General features: G+C 46.6%; 1 protein-coding gene across 2 annotated transcripts in view; it reads right to left on the bottom strand.

Annotated features, from left to right (window-relative positions):
• The window catches only part of LOC115094541, a 94,415-nt gene that overhangs the window by 13,051 nt on the left and 60,947 nt on the right, over positions 1–20,417 (bottom strand). For both annotated transcript variants that reach the window (XM_029607694.1, XM_029607695.1), the window contains exon 2: positions 7,116–8,731. In XM_029607694.1, the coding sequence (XP_029463554.1) occupies positions 7,116–8,699 (1,584 nt within the window). In that variant the 5' untranslated portion in view covers positions 8,700–8,731. The remainder of the gene's footprint in view (positions 1–7,115; positions 8,732–20,417) is intronic.

Genomic DNA, 20,417 nt, shown 5'->3' on the forward strand with positions numbered 1-20,417 from the left:
ATCCATGGCCTTGGCAATCTGCTGCGCTGATGATAGACCCTTGGCCCGAGGTAGGGTTGACGCTACCCGCAGGGCAAGCCCTATGGGTCCCCACCGTTGGGAGGCGGAGCAGGCTAGGAGATGGAGGCCGACTGGAGCTTCACCAATACCAACCCACGTTCACCTTAGGTTGAGCCCTTGTGTGCCGGGGCCAGCTGGACTTAGACAGGCCTCCGTGTGACGACTCCCAGTTGGTGTAGACAAGGGTATGCCAGGAACCAGCAGAAGTACTGGAGGGCCAAGGATGGTCCGGATGAGGCAGGGTTCCAGAGACCTAGACGCCAACAGGGAGAGCAGGGGGGCATCCAGGTAAAGACAGGCCGAAGCCTGAGTGGTCAAGTCCGTGGGATACCCAAGGAGGGTCCAAGGCAAGCTGGAGTCAGGACAGCCAGCAGAAAGGCACAGTACCAGAAGCAGAGCTGAGGACAGAGCCAGGAGTTCAGATCAAGCGTAGTCCAGACGAAGCAGTGGTCAATACCAGAGAATCAGTCCAAGCGTAGTCCAGACAAAGCAGGGGTCAATACCAGAGAATCTTAGTGTTTGGGTAATTGCCAGGTTCTTGTGGCCTGGTTTGGCCTCTGTTGGAAACCGGATGCTGGGCTTGATGGACCCTTGGTCTGACCCAGCATGGCAATTTCTTATGTTCTTAATCAGTCCAAGCATAGTCCAGACAAAGCAGGGGTCAATATCAGAGAATCAGTCCAAGGGTACAAGGAGCAGGCGAAGGAACAAGCAGGAACAGGAGACAGGAACGATGACAGGAACAGGAACCAGGAATGAGCAATGAGCAATTGTGGAAACCTGTTGCCAAGGCAGGGAACAAGTGGCTGGGCCCTGCCTTATACACAGAGGCCCAGTGATGTGATCATCCGGGGCTGCGGGCTACTTTCCTGCTGCGGCCCCTTTAAGTGCGGGAGTCACGTGTGCGCGCGCGCCTAAGCCAGGGCCCAGAGGAAGCAGGGCGGTGGCGTGACTCCGTGGCCGGCATGGGGAGGCCCGTCGGGGCTCAAGGAGGAACTGTAAAGGAGTCAGAAGTGGCAGAGCTGGCTGCAGGCACTCGGGGACGGAGGCGGCTGCCCACCGCCACGAGGGAAGGGGAACCGGAGCTGGCAGCTGGATTCCTGGGGTGAGTAGGCCCGGATGTGGGCCTACCATGGCCGAGACGCGTAACAGTCTGTGTGACCGGCTCTCTTTGGTGGGTGTGTGGAGATTTCTTCACCCTCTTGATTTCACTCACCTTTCTAGGGCGCATGACACTAAAACCCGGATAGACTGTTTGCTTCCGTCTGAAACTTCCTTTTCTAAGGTTGTAAATGCCGGGATTGGTGCATTTGAAATTTCTGGCCATGCCCCCGTGTGGCTTCAGCTGGAGGCCTTACTGGAGACTAATTCACCTGATTCCTGGAAATTTTCAGCATATTTGTATCATGATTTGGAATTTCATTTTTATTTGATATAGAAATGGAAGGAGTTTGAACGCTTTAATGAGGCACACAAGCAAGACTCATTATTTTGGGAAACGGCGAAAGCCGTACTAAGGAGCGATTTTATTGCCGATACAGCCCAGAAGCGAAAGTTAAGATCTACTTAGTTTGGAAAAACAGGTACCACTTGATAGAAGAATTGCTTCTGATCCTACTCCTGACAATAAATTGCAGTTCCTCAACACACAACTGCTTTGAACACCTATATTACATGCTATATTACATGCTATATTACAAATATAAATTTTTTCTCCATGGCAACAAAGCCGGGAGAATGTTGGCCAATGCAGTGAAACAATGGCAAGGCAAAACTTATGTAGTATCCATGAGAACAAGGGGTGGTGCTATTGTCAGAGATACTAAACAGATTGGGAATCTCTTTGTAAATGTCTACAAGAATCTTTGTGCTAAGGAACCCAATAATATGCAAGAAGTTAAATATTTAAGGGATATTCCCCTCCCCCAGTTGAAGGAACAAGACTTAAACTTGCTAAACAATCCTTTTTCTCTGACAGAGTTGTACTCCCTTATTCGGAGTTCGCCGTTACATGAGGATCCCGGTCCCGATGGCATGCCTGGTGAATTTTATAAACTTCTGATTGGGAAAAACATTTGACACTATTGGAAACAGGAGAGTTCTATCGGAGTCTAACCTAGCTAATATTTATTTTATTTATTTATTTTTAACTTTTATATACCGACATTCTTGCATCAAATGCAAATCATACCGGTTTACAATGAAACAGAATAAGCAGGAAATATGATTCCTTAGTCTAATACAATGAACAATTATAACAAAACAATTAACAAGGCAAAAAGCTAAAAAACTTGAAAAAACTTGAAAAAAAAAAGGTTAATTAACAAAGGAAACATAAATAAAATTTTTTAAAATAAATACAAAGGTTTGCACGAAGGGGTGCACAAAGGGGAGAACCCCTTTGTCGCGTCCCCTTCGGCACGCGACGCCTGGTGGACCGGCACCGTTTACCGGCTCGAACGCTGAGCGTGGTCATGTCAGGGGGGGGGGGGGGGGCGGATCTCATTCTCACAGAGCTCTCAAACCTTCTTTGTTTCCCGGCGATTTTTCTATTATTGTGGTTTTACGCAAGCCAGGGCGCAATCTCCTATTGCCTAGCTCGTACAGGCCAATCTCTTTATTGAATTTTGATGTAAGGTTATTAGCTAAGATAATGGCTGATTGCCTGGCCAAAATATTGCCAACTTTGGTATCCTCAGAACAAGTTGGCTTCACTGAAGGGTGGTATGCAGCTACAAACATCTGGAAAGTGTTGGCTTCCGTGGAACATTCTATACAACAATGCATGAATTCCCTTCTCATTAGTTTGACACCAACAAGGCTTTCAACAGGGTCAACTGGGAATATATCCGAAGCAGAAAGCCTGCTAGGGACCATTAGATGATCGAGGGGTTAAAGGGGCACTTAGAGAAGATAAGGCCATCGCAGAAATATTAAATGATTTCTTTGCTTTGGTGCTTACTGAAGAGGATTTTGGGGAGATACACATTCCAGAGACGGTTTTCAAGGGTGATAATTCAGATGAACTGAACCAAATCACAGTGAACCTGGAAGATGTAGTAGGCCAGACTGACAAACTGAAGAGCAGTAAATCACCTGGACCAGATGGCATACATCACAGGGTTTTCAAAGAACTAAAAAATGAATTCTCAGACCTATTTCAATTAATTTGTAATCTATCATTAAAATCATCCACTGTACTTGAAGATTGGAAGATGGCCAATGTAACCCCGATATTTAAAAAGGGCTCAAGGGGTAATCCAAGAAACTATAGACCAATGAGCCTGACTTCAGTGCCAGGAAAAATTGTGGAAACTGTTATAAAGAATAAAATCACAAAACATTTAGATAGAAATGGTTTAATAGGACACAGTCAGCAGGGATTTACCCAAAGGAAGTCTTGCCTCACAAATCTCCTATATTTTTTTGAAGGAATGAATAAACATGTGGACAAAGGTGAACCGGCAGATGTGGTGTAAGAACATAAGAACATGCCATACTGGGTCAGACCAAGGGTCCATCAAGCCCAGCATCCTGTTTCCAACAGTGGCCAATCCAGGCCATAAGAACCTGGCAAGTAACCAAAATCTAAGTCTATCCATGTTACTGTTGCTAATTTCTCACACCATCAAACATACGTTACCCAGCCAGATCAACCCCTTTCTCCATGTAAATATCTATAGCTAATGTTATAGCTAATGTAAATATCTATAGCAAATGTTATCCTCTCCTTTATTTCTCTTCTCCCAGTTCTATCATGCTTGTTATTTGTAACTGCCTCCTTCTACTTCCAGGTTACTTAGTTGTTTATTGTACACCCCTGTTATATGTAAACCGGCATGATATGATTATATCATGAATGCCGGTATATAAAAATCTTAAATAAATAAATAAATAAATAAATAAATAAATAAAGTCAATTTAATTAATAGCAGATAATGGACTTCTCCTCCAAGAACTTATCCAATCCTTTTTTAAACACAGCTACACTAACTGCACTAACCACATCCTCTGGCAACAAAATCCAGAGTTTAATTGTGCGTTGAGTGAAAAAGAACTTTCTCCGATTAGTTTTAAATGTGCCAAATGCTAACTTTATGGAGTGCCCCCTAGTCTTTCTATTATCTGAAAGCGTGGTGATCAAAAAAGCAAACAATGTTAGCAATTATAAAGAAGGGAATGATTAATAAAACGATGGATGACATAAAACCTCCGTATCGCTCCATGGTGAGACCGCAACTTGAATAATGTGTGCAATTCTGGTCACCACATCTCAAAAAAAGATATAGTTGCACTGGAGAAAGTGCAGAGAAGGGTGACCAAAATGATAAATGGCATGAAACGGTTGCCCTATGAGGAAAGGCTAAGGAAGTTAGGGGCTGTTCAGTTTGGACAAAAGATGACTGAGGGGAGATATGATAGAGTTCTACAAAATCATGAAAGGACTTGAAAAAATGAATGTAAATAACTTAGTATAGAGATAAAATTAGTGAACGTTGAGTAGACATATATTCCCAAGTTGCATGGAGGATACAAAGAGGAATGCTGATGGAATTGATGATTGGAAAAAGAAGCCCTCCCGAAATGAAACAGAGACAGTTGGACATTTAGTTACCATATATTGACTCTTTGCCTTCTCTTGCTCGGAGTATGATCTTTCTTGAACACTTATCAGTCTATAGTTGGTTGTCATATTTACGACTTGTTCACAATTTTGGTGCGGACGGGAATGAATTTGTATGCTTATTCTCTGATGTTCTTTTGGGTGCTCGGGAACATGTTTTGTTAATGAGCTTTACTGTTCAATATACAGATTATGAAAATTGCCTTCTTACTGAGCCTTATCACGTGGATACAGAATGGGTCAAACTGAGAAGCATTTTGTCAGCACTAGGAATAGGGGACTGTCCATTAAGCTAACAGGCAGCACGCTTAAAACAAATCGGAGAAAGCTATATATATTTAAAATGTGGAATTCATTGCCAGAGGATGTGATAAAAGCTGTTAGTGTAGCTGGGTTCAAAAAGGGTTTAGATAAGATCCTGGAAGAAAAGTCCATAAATCATTATTAGCCAGGTAGACTTGGAAAAGCCCCTGGTTATGAGTAAGGAGGACTGACTCTGTTCTTTGGGACCTGAATTGATCACTGTCAATTTCTTACCAGCCCAGGGACAGTGGGCTTGATCTGTCCCAGTATGGCAATTTCTTATGTTCTTACGAGTGATGTTTATTGATATTGGTTGAAAAATATTCAGTAAGGCGGCCAATGGACAAGTTATTCAGCTAAAGTTAGCCGGATAACTTGTCCTGGATATTTAGTGGAATAAGTGTCCCACTGAATATTCCCTGTCTTTAGCCGGAAAACTTTAAACCTAATTCACCAGTTTTTTAATATAACCAGTTAGGTTTAATGTTATCCGGCCTGATCTGGCGAGATAATCTTCCAAGTAACCGGATATCTTCAAAAGATCTGTCTAATATGTAACTGGGTTAGACATTCAATTTAAAAAAAAAAAAAAAAAAAAAAGGGCAATTTTTTTAACCATTTGTGACCTATCTGGCTAAATACCTTTGAATAGTGATCTCATGGTGTTATATTTATTTATTTATTTATTTATTTAACAGCTTTTAATATACCGGTGTTCGTGCAAGCACATCACGCCGGTTTATAATAAACTTGAGAAGGAGGAAATTACAAAAAACAGGGAGTGGGGGAATGGAGCAGGAGCGAAAAAGGGGGGGGGAGGGGGGGAGAGAGGTAAAGGAGGAAAGACAGCAGTTGAGAAAGGTACAAGGAACGTATCAGTATTTACAAAAAAGGTTGCTTATATTCTCAAGTGTTAGAAAATAGTTGTTGAGTTTTTTTTTTAATTCTTCCTTATATGTTCCAAGCTCCACTTTACCACTAAATCTGTGTGGCTTTAGGCCACTCACTTTATCTCCCTCTGCAGCTGTTCTAATCCCAGCTCTTACAGTTTGTCCGTGACCTTGGGAATGTCACTACCTCCCCTGTACTGTAGTTCTAATCCCAGCTCTTACAGATTGTGTGTGACCTTGGGTATGTCACTACCTCCCCTGTACTGTAGTTCTAATCCCAGCTCTTACAGTTTGTGTATGACCTTGGGTATGTCACTACCTCCCCTGTACTGTAGTTCTAATCCCAGCTCTTACAGATTGTGTGTGACCTTGGGTATGTCACTACCTCCCCTGTACTGTAGTTCTAATCCCAGCTCTTACAGTTTGTCCGTGACCTTGGGTATGTCACTACCTCCCCTGTACTGTAGTTCTAATCCCAGCTCTTACAGTTTGTGTATGACCTTGGGTATGTCACTACCTCCCCTGTACTGTAGTTCTAATCCCAGCTCTTACAGTTTGTCCGTGACCTTGGGTATGTCACTACCTCCCCTGTACTGTAGTTCTAATCCCAGCTCTTACAGTTTGTGTGTGACCTTGGGTATGTCACTACCTCCCCTGTACTGTAGTTCTAATCCCAGCTCTTACAGATTGTGTGTGACCTTGGGTATGTCACTACCTCCCCTGTACTGTAGTTCTAATCCCAGCTCTTACAGTTTGTCCGTGACCTTGGGTATGTCACTACCTCCCCTGTACTGTAGTTCTAATCCCAGCTCTTACAGTTTGTGTGTGACCTTGGGAATGTCACTACCTCCCCCCTGTACTGTAGGTTCTAATCCCAGCTTTTGCCACCAACTCTGCCAGACCTTAAATTTAGCCCTCTTCCATTTTCCTAGCCGTAGCTGCATAATAAAATTTAAAAAAAAAATTAATCATTTTTAATGATAAGACCTATGCAGTAAAGGCTTGTGGAGGAATTTACCATAATTGGGCCAACTACAGTGCTGGTGCCATTACATTTTTTTCTGTCAAAAAGGGATTATTGTAAAAGACAGAATTTAATAGACAGCCAAAAATACTAAAGGCATTAGGAAAAGTACTGCCTGAAAACGAACAAAAAAAATACCCTGAAAAACATATCCTCAGAGTGTGCCTCTGTGATACCTAATCCCCACAGGTACTAAAATAAAGATACGACATACCTTGACCTCGACACCAGGAGGCAGCATGCTCGATAAGTTGAGTTCTGATCCATGGCACGAGTCACAACTCGTGGTCGCATCTTGGTCTTCTGACGCGAGGGAATTCTGTTGCGGCATTGAACTGTCCTCTGTGGTATCGCTGTTCCCCAGTTCTGAAGCTTGGTCCGTAGCTATTTGCAGAAGCAGAGAGGCCGATGATGAGCTATTCTGGTTATCCTGAAGACCTGGAGGCAAGTCAGTATAGCAGCACGTCTCCAAGAAAGGGCTATTGCTGGAGCAACCGGCCCCGGCGGTTAGTCTGCAATGCAATGGTTCCGCATGGGGGCTCTGCTGGGGCAAGTCTTGGAAAACTGCAGGACATATAGGATCAGGACTGACCCAGACCTCAGAATCTGGAGACTGGCTAGACGTGGAGATGGAAGAAGCAGTCCTGATGCTCTGATTTTCAATAACCAAAGGCTCTTTGCAAGACAAGGCCTCCTGGGCCTGGCCCCCAGCGATTACGGAAGGCACATGCTCTTCTTGTTGAGATGGCTTTGAGGAACTTTTCCACTTTCTCGCTGCCTCAGCAACACTGCTGAAAAATCTAAGAACCCCACCAAAATTTCTAGGTTTCATGGTCTGGTTCGATTTCTTAGCCTGGCTTAAGTTCTCCTCACCTCTTTCATCCAAGTTGGAAAAGGCAGAAGAATTGTCCGTTGTACTTTCCACATTACAATAATTGGTTCCAACACTTTGCTTTACCACCTTTGAATGGTCTTTGCTAGCCAATGAAATTCCTTTCATATTAGTCCAGACATCTGAGCTCCTCCTTTTTGTATGGTCCGGTGGGATTTTCAGATGCCTCCTTTGAATCTCCCCCTCTGCAATTGTGGAACTTTTAGTATATCCTAAGTTACAGGCCTGCCCCCTTCCCACCAGCACTGTATTAGTACCAAAATTGTCCATTTTGTCATCTATTCCAACATGGACATCCCTGAGCCAGCGATTCTCATTGGCATCATATTCCGAAACACAGATGTTCAGTTCAACGTCTTCCAGGGAAGAGTCTGAATCATCAATGTACCCTGCAAAAGAATGTCGATAAGGCCTCTGGTTGCCTACCAGTTTCTCAGTTCGGAGGATAGCACTTTGTGTGTTCTCATCCTTGCCCTCTATGGGAATTATTGATCCTTTGTTTTTAGAGTTTCCCCCTGCTGAGTTACTATTGGAGAAGGTAGATGCTCTCATCTTCTTGAAGGACCTCACCCTATCCATAAAAGACAGCTTGGGCTTTGGGTTTATAATCTCTCCCGTTAAAATCATGGACTGTGGCCTCTTGATGTGGGCCGAATTGACCTTCCTCCTGCTCACAAAGCTCCAGATTCGGCTGCTTTTCGGCTTCTTTTCATGCTTGAGAAACGTCTCTGGGACTCCAGGCTGGATGGTCATGTTGCTGGAGTCACAACTGTCAAAATCGTAGATTTTCATGGGGTTAGATTTGCTGACTTCAGCATTCACCTTGAAATTCTTGTTGTAAAATCCATTTTGAATTAATTGTGGCTGGGCGTGTTGGGTGCCATATCCAACTTCCATATTCTGCATTCAGGCTTCACACAGCATCACGTTTCCATCGCCTTTATGAAAATACAAGAGAAATGTGAAATTAGCAAAGAGAAAAGCAGACCTTTGTGCAAAGAGAGATTTACCTAAACTGTGAACATACCTGCCAGTTAAATGGAATTAAGGTAACATAACCACATCAATATCTTTAGGTTTATACAGAAATAAAGATTGCAGGTCAGACCTAACAACACATAGAGCTCAGTGCAAAATTGAATGTCCAAATTTATTTCATTTATACGCCACATTATCTAATACCCTAAGCGGCTTCCAAAATAACCCCCATAATCATTAAACATTAAAATAACTAATAAAACAAACAGATCATAGCAAATAAAACAAATTAACCATAAAACCCATCAGTAATAATTCTAAAACCATAAAATCGAACAATAACATAACATAGTAAACATAACCACAGTTATAGATAAAACAACAATTACATAAAGCAGAATTAATTATAAAATCACCTACGATAACTCATATCAGTCAGTAGCCGACCTCAGGACTGAAGCAGCACAAGAATCCCTGACTAGAGGGGCATAAATCACAGGTCGCATTACAAATGTGGTTCTTACAGCAGAAAGACGCATGAGTACACTCGTATGGGGATGAGATGGCTTCCCAGAAGCCCGTAAACATGTCAGTGACATGGCTGGTGCATGCATGCATGCATTCATGGAGGAGTTTCCCCTGTAAGCCCTCTTTTTCAAACAGTAAACGCACGCATGGGTAACTCTGACGAAAATTATTCTTCTGGCCAACAGTTTCACAGCCGTGACTGAGATCCTGTTCTCTGGCAAAAGTGCAGTTGGCATCTGAAGTTATCGGGCGGGGACGCTTAGCTGTGAAGGCCCCCCACCTGATGACTGCCACTCGCCAAAGGCTCCTGTGCCAGGATATTCGGCACAACCCTGTGCACTGTGCCACACACATACATACACACGGGCAGGGAAAATGTTGCGTCTTCTAACATTGTCATTTCTGCCTTCCAGATTCATTTATTTAGACATTTTATATACCGTCGTCTCCTGGGTACGTCACAGTGGTTTACAAAGTGACATTCATAGTTATAGCTCACTAAACGTTACAGAGGTGGTTTTCACAGGCAGGCATTGGTATTTATCAAGAGGTTTGTGTTCTAGTACATAATAAAATTAATAGTTGATCCAGTACATTTTGGTGTTTTACATCCCTACGGCTATGAAATGATTTTTACATTTTTGGAGAGGGTCATTTTGAAAACTTTTTATGCCGGTAAACACCTGTTTATGCGCACAAGAAAATGCCTTTGAATATTCCCCTCCTCCCCCGCTGTTCACAGCAGGTGATGCCCTGGCCGCACCTCTGCAAGCCCTGTCTGCTTCCAACGTGCAAGTCTGGGGCTCAGCCGAACCGGGAGGGTCTCCGCAGCAGGGTCTGCCGGGCAGACCAGCTGGCTTCGCTTCCCGGGTCCAGCCTGAGCTCTCCGGGCCGGCCGGAGCCGCTTCTGATCGACCTTGAAAGCCCAGAGGAGCAGGAGGAAAATGCCAGGGCAAACATTAAAAAAAAAAATTTTTTTTTAAAAACCCCCAGAAAAACATGACATTTTAGCACTTACAAAAAGTGCAAGATTAACTACACAAGACAGGGATGGAGGAGGAGGGACCCCCACAATGTTCGGAAGCCATTTTACCCGGGTCACTGGGTGCCTGAACGTGTACAGGGGTGGGACGGAAGACGACAGCTCGCGTCCTCTTAGCTGGAGAACGTGCAGGAGACCCCGAGGGCAGGGAAATGACTCTCCTAGGTCTCCGTTCCATGTGCGTGCAACGTTCCAGGGAAAGGACAGGTGCCGACCTCTGTGGGACCTTTTCACCCAGGGCGGTTTGGCCTGCAGTGGCCGCAAGTGAAAAGGAGCAGGGGACTCTGTACCTGGCGATCCAACTCAGAGGACGTCAGTACGAAAAGGATGCAAGATGGATGCAAGAGACACGGCCGCTGAACACAGTCCTACGGAAAAACGCATTTTCCTAGCTCTATTTTTTGTTCACCGCTTTGCAACGGTGACAGTAACATAGTAACCACGGTAATTAAAGACTAAATGCTCCATCCAGTCTGCCCAGCAAGTTTCTTATGCTAATAACTCCTAGCAGGTTACCCCCATGCCTTCTGTTAAGGGTAGTAACTGCCGCTCCGTGCAGGTTACCCCCATGCCTTCTCTTAAGGGTAGTAACTGCCGCTCCGTGCAGGTTACCCCCATGCCTTCTCTTAAGGGTAGTAACTGCCGCTCCGTGCAGGTTACCCCCATGCCTTCTGTTAATGGTAGTAACTGCCGCTCCGTGCAGGTTACCCCCATGCCTTCTGTTAAGGGTAGTAACTGCTGCTCCGTGCAGGTTACCCCCATGCCTTCTGTTAAGGGTAACTGCCGCTCCGTGCAGGTTACCCCCATGCCTTCTGTTAAGGGTAGTAACTGCCGCTCCGTGCAGGTTACCCCCATGCCTTCTGTTAAGGGTAGTAACTGCCGCTCCCTGCTGGTTACCCCCATGCCTTCTGTTAAGGGGAGTAACTGCCGCTCCCTGCTGGTTACCCCCATGCCTTCTGTTAAGGGTAGTAACTGCCGCTCCCTGCTGGTTACCCCCATGCCTTCTGTTAAGGGTAGTAACTGCCGCTCCGTGCTGGTTACCCCCATGCCTTCTGTTAAGGGGAGTAACTGCCGCTCCCTGCTGGTTACCCCCATGCCTTCTGTTAAGGGTAGTAACTGCCGCTCCCTGCTGGTTACCCCCATGCCTTCTGTTAAGGGGAGTAACTGCCGCTCCCTGCTGGTTACCCCCATGCCTTCTGTTAAGGGTAGTAACTGCCGCTCCGTGCAGGTTACCCCCATGCCTTCTGTTAAGGGTAGTAACTGCCGCTCCCTGCTGGTTACCCCCATGCCTTGTGTTAAGGGAAGTAACTGCCGCTCCCTGCTGGTTACCCCCATGCCTTCTGTTAAGGGCAGTAACTGCCGCTCCATGCAGGTTACCCCCATGCCTTCTCTTAAGGGTAGTAACTGCCGCTCTGTGCAGGTTACCCCCATGCCTTCTGTTAAGGGAGGTAACTACCGCTCCATGCTGGTTACCCCCATGCCTTGTGTTAAGGGGAGTAACTGCCGCTCCATGCTGGTTACCTCCATGTCTCTGTTACGGGCAGTAACTGCCGCTCCATGCTAGTTACCCCCATGCCTTGTGTTAAGGGTAGTAACTGCCGCTCCATGCTGGTTACCCCCATGCCTTGTGTTAAGGGTAGTAACTGCCGCTCCATGCTGGTTACCTCCATGTCTCTGTTACGGGCAGTAACTCCCGCTCCATGCTGGTTACCTCCATGTCTCTGTTACGGGCAGTAACTGCCGCTCCATGCTAGTTACCCCCATGCCTTGTGTTAAGGGTAGTAGCTGCCGCTCTGTGCAGGTTACCCCCCATGCCTTGTGTTAAGGGTAGTAACTGCCGCTCCATGCTGATTACCTCCATGTGTCTGTTACGGGCAGTAACTGCCGCTCCATGCTAGTTTCCCCCATGCCTTGTGTTAAGGGCAGTAACTGCCGCTCCATGCTGGTTACCTCCATGTCTCTGTTACGGGCAGTAACTGCCGCTCCATGCTAGTTACCCCCATGCCTTGTGTTAAGGGTAGTAGCTGCCGCTCTGTGCAGGTTACCCCCATGCCTTGTGTTAAGGGTAGTAACTGCCGCTCCATGCTAGTTACCCCCATGCCTTGTGTTAAGGGTAGTAGCTGCCGCTCTGTGCAGGTTACCCCCATGCCTTGTGTTAAGGGTAGTAGCTGCCGCTCCATGCTGATTACCTCCATGTGTCTGTTAAGGGCTGAAATTGGTGAAGAGGAGAGGGAATTGGATTTCCCTCTTACACTCCCCCCCCCCCCCCCCACCTCCTCCTTCCATGCCAGAAACTTTGGATCAATTTATCAGCCCCAAGACAGAAGATTTGGGAGGAGAGATTCCTGTTGCCAGGGACAGATTGGCTATCAGGGGATCGGGCATCCCCCGGTGGGCCGGTCGCTCTGGTCACGTGGTCTGCCAATCGCGGCCGCAACAGATGCTCGCTCGCCAGACCACGGGGCATCTCCTGGGCCGGCCTGGGTGGAAAATACCCGGAACCCGCCCCTGCCTGTTCCTGTTATATTTGTGGGAGTGGATGTTCGGGGGGGGGGGGGGGGTTTTGGATGTTTCACTTAACCCCTCCACAGTTAACAGCGCTGACAGCAATCTGTCCCCAGCAGGCTCCTTGGCCAGGGACCAGTTTTTGCTCTCTCTCTCCGGAGGCAGCAGCAGATCCATAATCAGAAGCATTTAGCCAGACAGTTCTGGAGTTATAAAGCTACATGAATATCTGGGCACTTTATCATCCTGCTAGAAGTTAGACAGATAAGTTAGGGACGTTACAGGGCTGTTACTGGGAGGAGTCAAGGATAACTTATCCAGCGTACTCTGGTTGGCCTGTAGACCTGTTCTAAAGTTATCCGGATAAACGTATGCAGCTCACTTTAGGATAGCCAAATATATTCAGCGGCTAGCTAGCCAAGCTGAACGGCGATTGCATGCCGACCTCCAAGTGCCCGGGGCAAATGGCCAGCGGATCAGCAGCAGGAGACGGTTGGACCTAGGAAGGGGGACAGGGAAGCAATGTCCGGCAGCCGGGACCTGGCTGAGGAGGGCTCGTCACCTGCGGCAAGGTGGCAGGACACGCGCACCCAAGCGTGCCGGTTTCCAGCACGGCGGAGAAGGCGGGCGGCTCCCCGGGTCAAGCCTCATGCAGTCACCTTTAGATGCTACCCGGTCAGCACTGGCAAGATTGGATGCGTCCGTTACAAGAATGCTCTCTGTGAGCTGCATCCGGGTCTACGGGTCGGGAGGACACCGGAGAAGAGAAAAGGTGCTTCAGAGGTCGCGGCGCGCAAATTCGCACGCGAGAACAATTTTTGCACACTCGGCCCACAGGATATTAGTGGGAACGACGGTTACAATTTGGGGCCTGCTATATTTGTCACTTTGTCTTACGATATGAACTTACTAGCGCAGAGCCATGACTCCCAATGTAAGGGGCACGAAGAGAGACCAGAGGAACTGAAACAAAAGTGTCGTGGGCACCAAAAGCTTTGCCACCGCTGTAACTCAAAATAAGATCCTTTCACGTGTAAGACATTTGCATCTGCGCCTAATTTCCCCAATGATGAAGCCAACAGGGCAGGCCCAGGACCCTTCCAAGAAGCATCTTATGAAAGTACTCAGCACCACAAGTGATGCTTCTATGTCCTGTGAACAAAATCTATTCCTTGCCGGGAGGGACATAAGAACATAAGAAATTGCCATGCTGGGTGAGACCAAGGGTCCATCAAGCCCAGCATCCTGTTTCCAACAGAGGCCAAAAACCAGGCCACAAGAACCTGGCAATTACCCAAAACACCAAGAAGATCCCATGCTACTGATGCAATTAATAGCAGTGGCTATGACATGTAGAGTCAGCCAAACTCACGGTGAAGCTCAGCAGTCTATACACAGAGTTACTAGAGACTGGCACACGAGAAGAGCAAAACAGGGCTACCTCTCCTAGTTTACAAGCCAGATCTGAACAGGGCTCAACATCTTTATTTTCGCAATTCGCAATCACTGCTCATGGGCCAAAGAATCTGGAATTTTTTTCTCATCTTGCTACACTAAGATGTAGCATGGGAAAGAAGAAAGCTGTTTGCAGGTATGTGCCAGGAGGTGCAGCTTTTACACTTCAATACACTTATAAACATTTTGTCAGATTTCAAAGCTTGAAGTATGTTTTCTTCAGCTCAAAATAGTCCTCGATGCAAAGAAATTCACTGGCGCCAGCATGGATGGTGGGGAGTGTTGGGTGATTAAGCAACATTGCTTTGCTAATCCTGGACGTCGCCTCTGGTTTATATTATTTAATGATTTCAAATTTGCTTTTCTTTATCTGGCTCTGATTTTTCCTGGGTTCCACTACTATTTTTGTCACTAATGCAGATGACAAATCATTTTCTTTGATACCAGTGATCTGTATCTATTTCTTTTTTTTTTTTTTAATGAATGGTCACTGATTTTCTATTGTCAAACCTTTTGTTAAGCGCAGGTTACCCCCATGCCTTCTGTTAAGGGCAGTAACTGCCGCTCCATGCAAGTTACCCCCATGCCTTCTGTTAAGGGTAGTAACTGCTGCTCCGTGCAGGTTACCCTATGCCTTCTGTTAAGGGTAGTAACTGCCGCTCCTTGCAGGTTACCCCATGCATTCTGTTAAGGGTAGTAACTGCCGCTTCGTGCAGGTTACCCCCATGCCTTCTGTTAAGGGCAGTAACTGCCGCTCCGTGCAGGTTACCCCCATGCCTGCTGTTAAGAGTAGTAACTGCCTCTCTGTGCAGGCTACCCCCAAGCCTTTTGTTAAAGGTGGTAGTGAAGGTCCCTAAATATGATTATCCAGAATGCACCACGTCTGTCTCTTGCCTGGGACGGTGTGTCTCAGACTTGCTTGGCTACATAACTCATGCTGTTAAATTCTAGAAGGGCACCTGGCGCATCGGTGCTCATTAGAGACAGATTCTGTACTGGATGGAAGGAAAGGGGCACTCTTGCGAGCAGGGACAGCTGGCAGCGGTGAACAATGGCGCATCCCCACCTAATTATGGATAATTAGCCCAATAATCCATTCTTTCCTTCCAGTCTACTGCCTGCGTGAGCTCTCCCCCTCTGAGAATGGGCACAAGAGACCCCCACGTCCTCATCAATTGTACAGCCTCGCAGCTTTCCCTCTGAACCTCAAGGAACAAAAGAGATGCTCCATCCTAGGCTGTTCCAGCCACTGTGTCATTTAAACTAATGAATGTTTTTTTTTTAAAGGCATGCGCTGAAACACAGTCAGTGCCTGCACAATGCACGCTAACTGGGTCAGGTTTCTTTCCAAGGAAACGTGTTAAGCTGTGTCTCCGCTTCCGAGTCCAGTTCTCATTATCTGCCCTCGGCTTTACTTATGTGGAGCAACAGTGACACCCAGTGGTGAGTTAAGGGCATGGCAGGACTTAATTTACAAATACGCCACGAGAGCATGGTCCACGACCGGACTGCAAATCCTGTCCACAACCAGCCGGCGTGGTATATTAGGTCACAGAAACGTAGAAATGACAGCAGAAAAAGGACCAAATGATTCACCCAGTCTGCCCAGCAAGCTCATGCCAGTGTCCGCTGCGTTGCGCAGTCAGCCCCCGTGCTTATCAGTTTCCCAGAACATAAAAGTCAGGGCCCTCCGATGCTGCTTAAATGCTATTTCCTTTAACCGTTGCCGTGAAAGCAGAGAGGAATGATGGAGCTGCATCAAAAGTATCAGCCTTAGTGACTAAGGGTAGTAGAAGCCACATCAGCAAGTTACCCCCATGGTTATTTGCTCCCAAACAGTAAAGGTTGGGGCCCTCGTTAGTTGTTGTCTGAATCCAATTCCTCTTTTCCCTCTGCTGTTGAAGCAGCGAGCAATGATGGAGCTGCATTAACAGAATGAAGGCTTATTGCTTAAGGGTAGTATCCGCCACCCCAGCAAGTTACCCTCATGCCTCTTACTTTATTCCCCCCCCCCCCCCCCCCCTTGCCTTTAGGGATCCACAGGGTTTATCCCACTGAATTCCTTCACTGTTTCCGTCTTCACCACCTCCTCCAGAAAGATATTCCAGGCATTCGCCACCCTCTCCGAGAATAAATACTTCCTGACCTTTTTTCTGAGTCCTCCTCCCAGGAATTTCATGGCATGACCTCTAGCTCTATTGATTTATTTCCAATGGAAAAGGTTTGACGATTGTGCGTGGGGATACGATTGGATCGTACCCCCACTTCTTTCTTCCAGGGCGTACATATTCACATCCTTCAGCCTCTCCTCATAAGTCTTCCAATGCTGACCCCTCACCATTTTGGTCACCCTTCTCTGGACAGCCTCTGTCCTGTCTTTATCCATTTTGAGATACGGGCACCAAAACTGAAAGCAGTATTCCAGGTGAGGCCTCACCAAGGACCTGCACAAGAGCATCATTACCTCTTATCTTACTCTATGCATTCTTTTTGGCTTTAGCTATCGCCTTGTCACATTGCTTTGCCACCTTCAGATCATCAGACACTATCACACCAAGGTCCCTCTCTCAGTCCGTGAGCATTAGTCTTTCACCGCCCATCACATAAAGCTCTTTTGGATTGCTGCACTCCAGATGCAGGACTCTGCACTTCTTGGCATTGAATCCCCAGCTGCCACATCTTCGACCACTCTTCAAGCTTCCTTAAATCCCGTCTCATTCTCTCCACTCCTTCAGACGTGTCCACTCTGTTGCAGATCTTAGTATCATCTGCAAATAGACAAAAACGTTACCTTCTATCCCTTTCGCCAAGTCGCTCACAAAGATATTGAACAGAACCGGTCCCAACACCAATCCCTGTGGCGCTCCACTTCACACCATTCTTTCTTCAGAGTAGGTTCCATTTACCATTACACGCTGTCTCCTGTCAGTCAACCTGTTTGCAATCCATGCCACTGTCTTGACACCCACTCCCAAACTTTTCATTTTGTTCACGAGTCTCCTATGTGAGACCATATCAAAAGCTTTACTAAACTCCAAGTAAATCACATCCAGCATTCTTCCCTGATCCAATTCTCTAGTCAACCAATCAAAAAAATCAATCAGATTTGTCTGACAGGACCTTACCCTGGTGAACTCATGCTGCCTCGGGTCCAGCAAGCCACCGGATTGTAGATAGTTCACTCTCCTTTCCTTCAGCAGAGTCTCCATTAATTTTCCCACCACCGAGGTGAGGCTAACCGGCCTGTAGTTTCCAGCCTCCTCTCTTCTGCTCCCATTCTTGTGAAGCAGGATCACCACCTCTCTTCTCCAATCCTGCGGCACCAGTCCTGTTACCAGGGATCTATTGAATAGGTCCTTCAGTGGGACCCACCAGCACATCTCTTAATATCCTGGGGTGTACCTCATCCAGCCCCATGGCTTTGTCCACGTTCAGGTTTCCTAGCTCTTTCTGTACATTCTCTTCTGTAAATGGAGTTTCGTCTACTCCACCCCCATCCACAGTCTTGTCAACAAACGACAGTGCTTCTCCAGGGTCTTCTTTAGTGAACACCAAACTGAAGTATTTGTTTAATATTTCTGCCTTTTCTTAGTCTCTCTCCACACATTGATCTTTGTCACCTATCGGTCTCACTGTCCCACTTCGGACCTCTCTCACCTCACTTTACCTCTTTGGCAATCCTTTCTTCTGCCTGAGTTTTTGCATTTCTGATTTGTTTCTTCATCTCCCTCAGTTTCACCAGATATTCTTCCCTGTGTTCCTTTTTTTTTTTTTATCCTTTACATTTCTTATTTCTCTTACCTTTGTTTATTTGTCTGACAAAAGCTCAAAGCCCTCCCCAGCTCCCATCATAAACTGGGAACTTTTCATTCTCCAGCAGCTTTTTCTGATCTGATCTGTGACTACGGTGCTGTAAAACCCGCCCACCGGCGGACGCCCACGTTATGGATCCCTTGCTTCATCATTTCGCCAGTCCATCTCATTTTACAACTGGATTCTCTTCAGACCCGTCCTCAGAAAACGAAACGGGGATGGCTCTGGTGCGCTGGGAGCCGGCCGCCAGAAACAGTGCCCCGCCAGTGCCAGGGGTGAGCACAGGACGCAAGAAGGTGAACCCATTAGTGAGACAGCAGGAAGCAGACAAGAAATGGCCACTTTGCAAAAAATATAAGAGCACCAGCATCCCCAGTTGCAGCATCCTACAGACCTGGATCGGGCCATCTGCAGTAAAAAGGAGCTCAATGCATTTCCAAAGAAAAAGAAGAAAAGCGATTTGTACGTTGTAAAGAGGAGATATTAGCAGAAAGTCACCCAAGAGCCCTACAGGTGAAACCTGGTCATCAGAGGGGATGCTTTAATATGTGCCCAAGTTCCTTGCAGGCTGGGCTCTCTTTTTACCAATTAGTTACCAAGAGCCATATATCTGTAGCTATATCTAATGGAGCAACATCTCGTTGGGTTCCTTTAAATGCACATTGCTGGGTGGTGGGAGCGGGTCGAAGGTCGCTTAACATCCTAATCCCCCACAAGCACAGCCTATCTCCCACCTGCCCTTACTCCTCCAGGCTCACCTTCTGTGCGCCTGCTGCCCACACACATTTAACGCAGTTTCCCTTCATCTACGACCATTCAAGCACCAACGGACGTGCACTAACGTCCCTCGCTCAGAGGGTTGAGCAAATTCTTCCCCTCAGAATCAGAATTCCTTGACATATTTGTGAGCGATCCTGCAGACGGGTTGGAAGGAAACATTTGTCTCTTCCTTGTAATACAAAGATCTACAACATGGCCTACCTCCTCTAGAGCAGCAGACAGCCTGAAAGAGTGATTCAGGAGAGCTGAAGGTGGGGCTGAATGCAGACTATCGATGGGGGTGGGGGAGTGAAAAGCGGATGTGGGCTGACCAGAGGGCCGAGCGCACTGTATAACCCGCACTCTGACGCGGGTTAAAGAGGAGCTAATCCACCCCCTAATGCAATAGGGGGACTAGCGCCTATTTAACCTGCGTTGGATGTGGAGTGAATGCAATAGCGCCCATCACATGCAAATGCATATGAATGAGGCTATTACTCATTCACTCTGCATGCAAAAAAATAAATGTGCGCCTGGAGCAGGCGTTAATAGCTGAGTGCAGGTAAAAGATGGAGAGGGTACAGAGAAGGGCAACCAAAATGATAAAGGGGATGGAACAGCTCCCCAATGAGGAAAGGCTGAAGAGGTTAGGGCTGTTCAGCTTGGAGAAGAGACGACTGAGGGGGGATATGATAGAGGTCTTTAAGATCATGAGAGGTCTTGAACGAGTAGATGTGAATCGGTTATTTACACTTTTGAATAATAGAAGGACTAGGGGGCACTCCATGAAGTTAGCAAGTAGCACATTTAAGACTAATCGGAGAGAATTCTTTTTCACTCAACGCACAATTAAGCTCTGGAATTTGTTGCCAGAGGATGTGGTTAGTGCAGTTAGTGTAGCTGGGTTCAAAAAAGGTTTGGATAAGTTCTTGGAGGAGAAATCCATTACCTGCTATTAATCAATTTTACTTAGGGAATAGCCACTGCTATTAATTGATTGAGTAGCATGGGATCTTCTTGGTGTTTGGGTAATTGCCAGGTTCTTGTGGCCTGGTTTGGCCTCTGTTGGAAACAGGATGCTGGGCTTGATGGACCCTTGCTCTGATCCAGCATGGCAACGTCTTATGTTCTTAAGAAGTACAGAAAAGCAGAAAAAAAACTGCTTTTCTGTACTTCTTTTCTTAAGTAAAAAATTTAAAAAAAAACCAAAAAGTCGGCACACCGCCGAGTTCTGAGGACCGACGCCGGTAAACTCAGCGTCTGTTTTCATAACCGGCCGTCTGCCAGTTTAATCGGTGGCCATTTTCATTACTGGCAGACGGCCGAGTTATGAAAACCGACGCTGAGTTTACCGGCGTCGGTCTTCATAACTCGGCGGCGACCCTAGCGCCTCCTTGCTAGCGCGACCCCCTAATATGGGCATTGCATGGCACCCCGCACGCATTAGGAAAGCGGGAGCTGACTTTTCAGCGCCCGCTTTCCGCGCTTTATATTGCATCGGCCCCCAGGTGAGAGCATCTGATGATCTCAAGGTGCAAAACACT

Source organism: Rhinatrema bivittatum, chromosome 6 (assembly GCF_901001135.1).
Source record: "Rhinatrema bivittatum chromosome 6, aRhiBiv1.1, whole genome shotgun sequence".
Lineage (NCBI taxonomy): Eukaryota > Metazoa > Chordata > Amphibia > Gymnophiona > Rhinatrematidae > Rhinatrema > Rhinatrema bivittatum.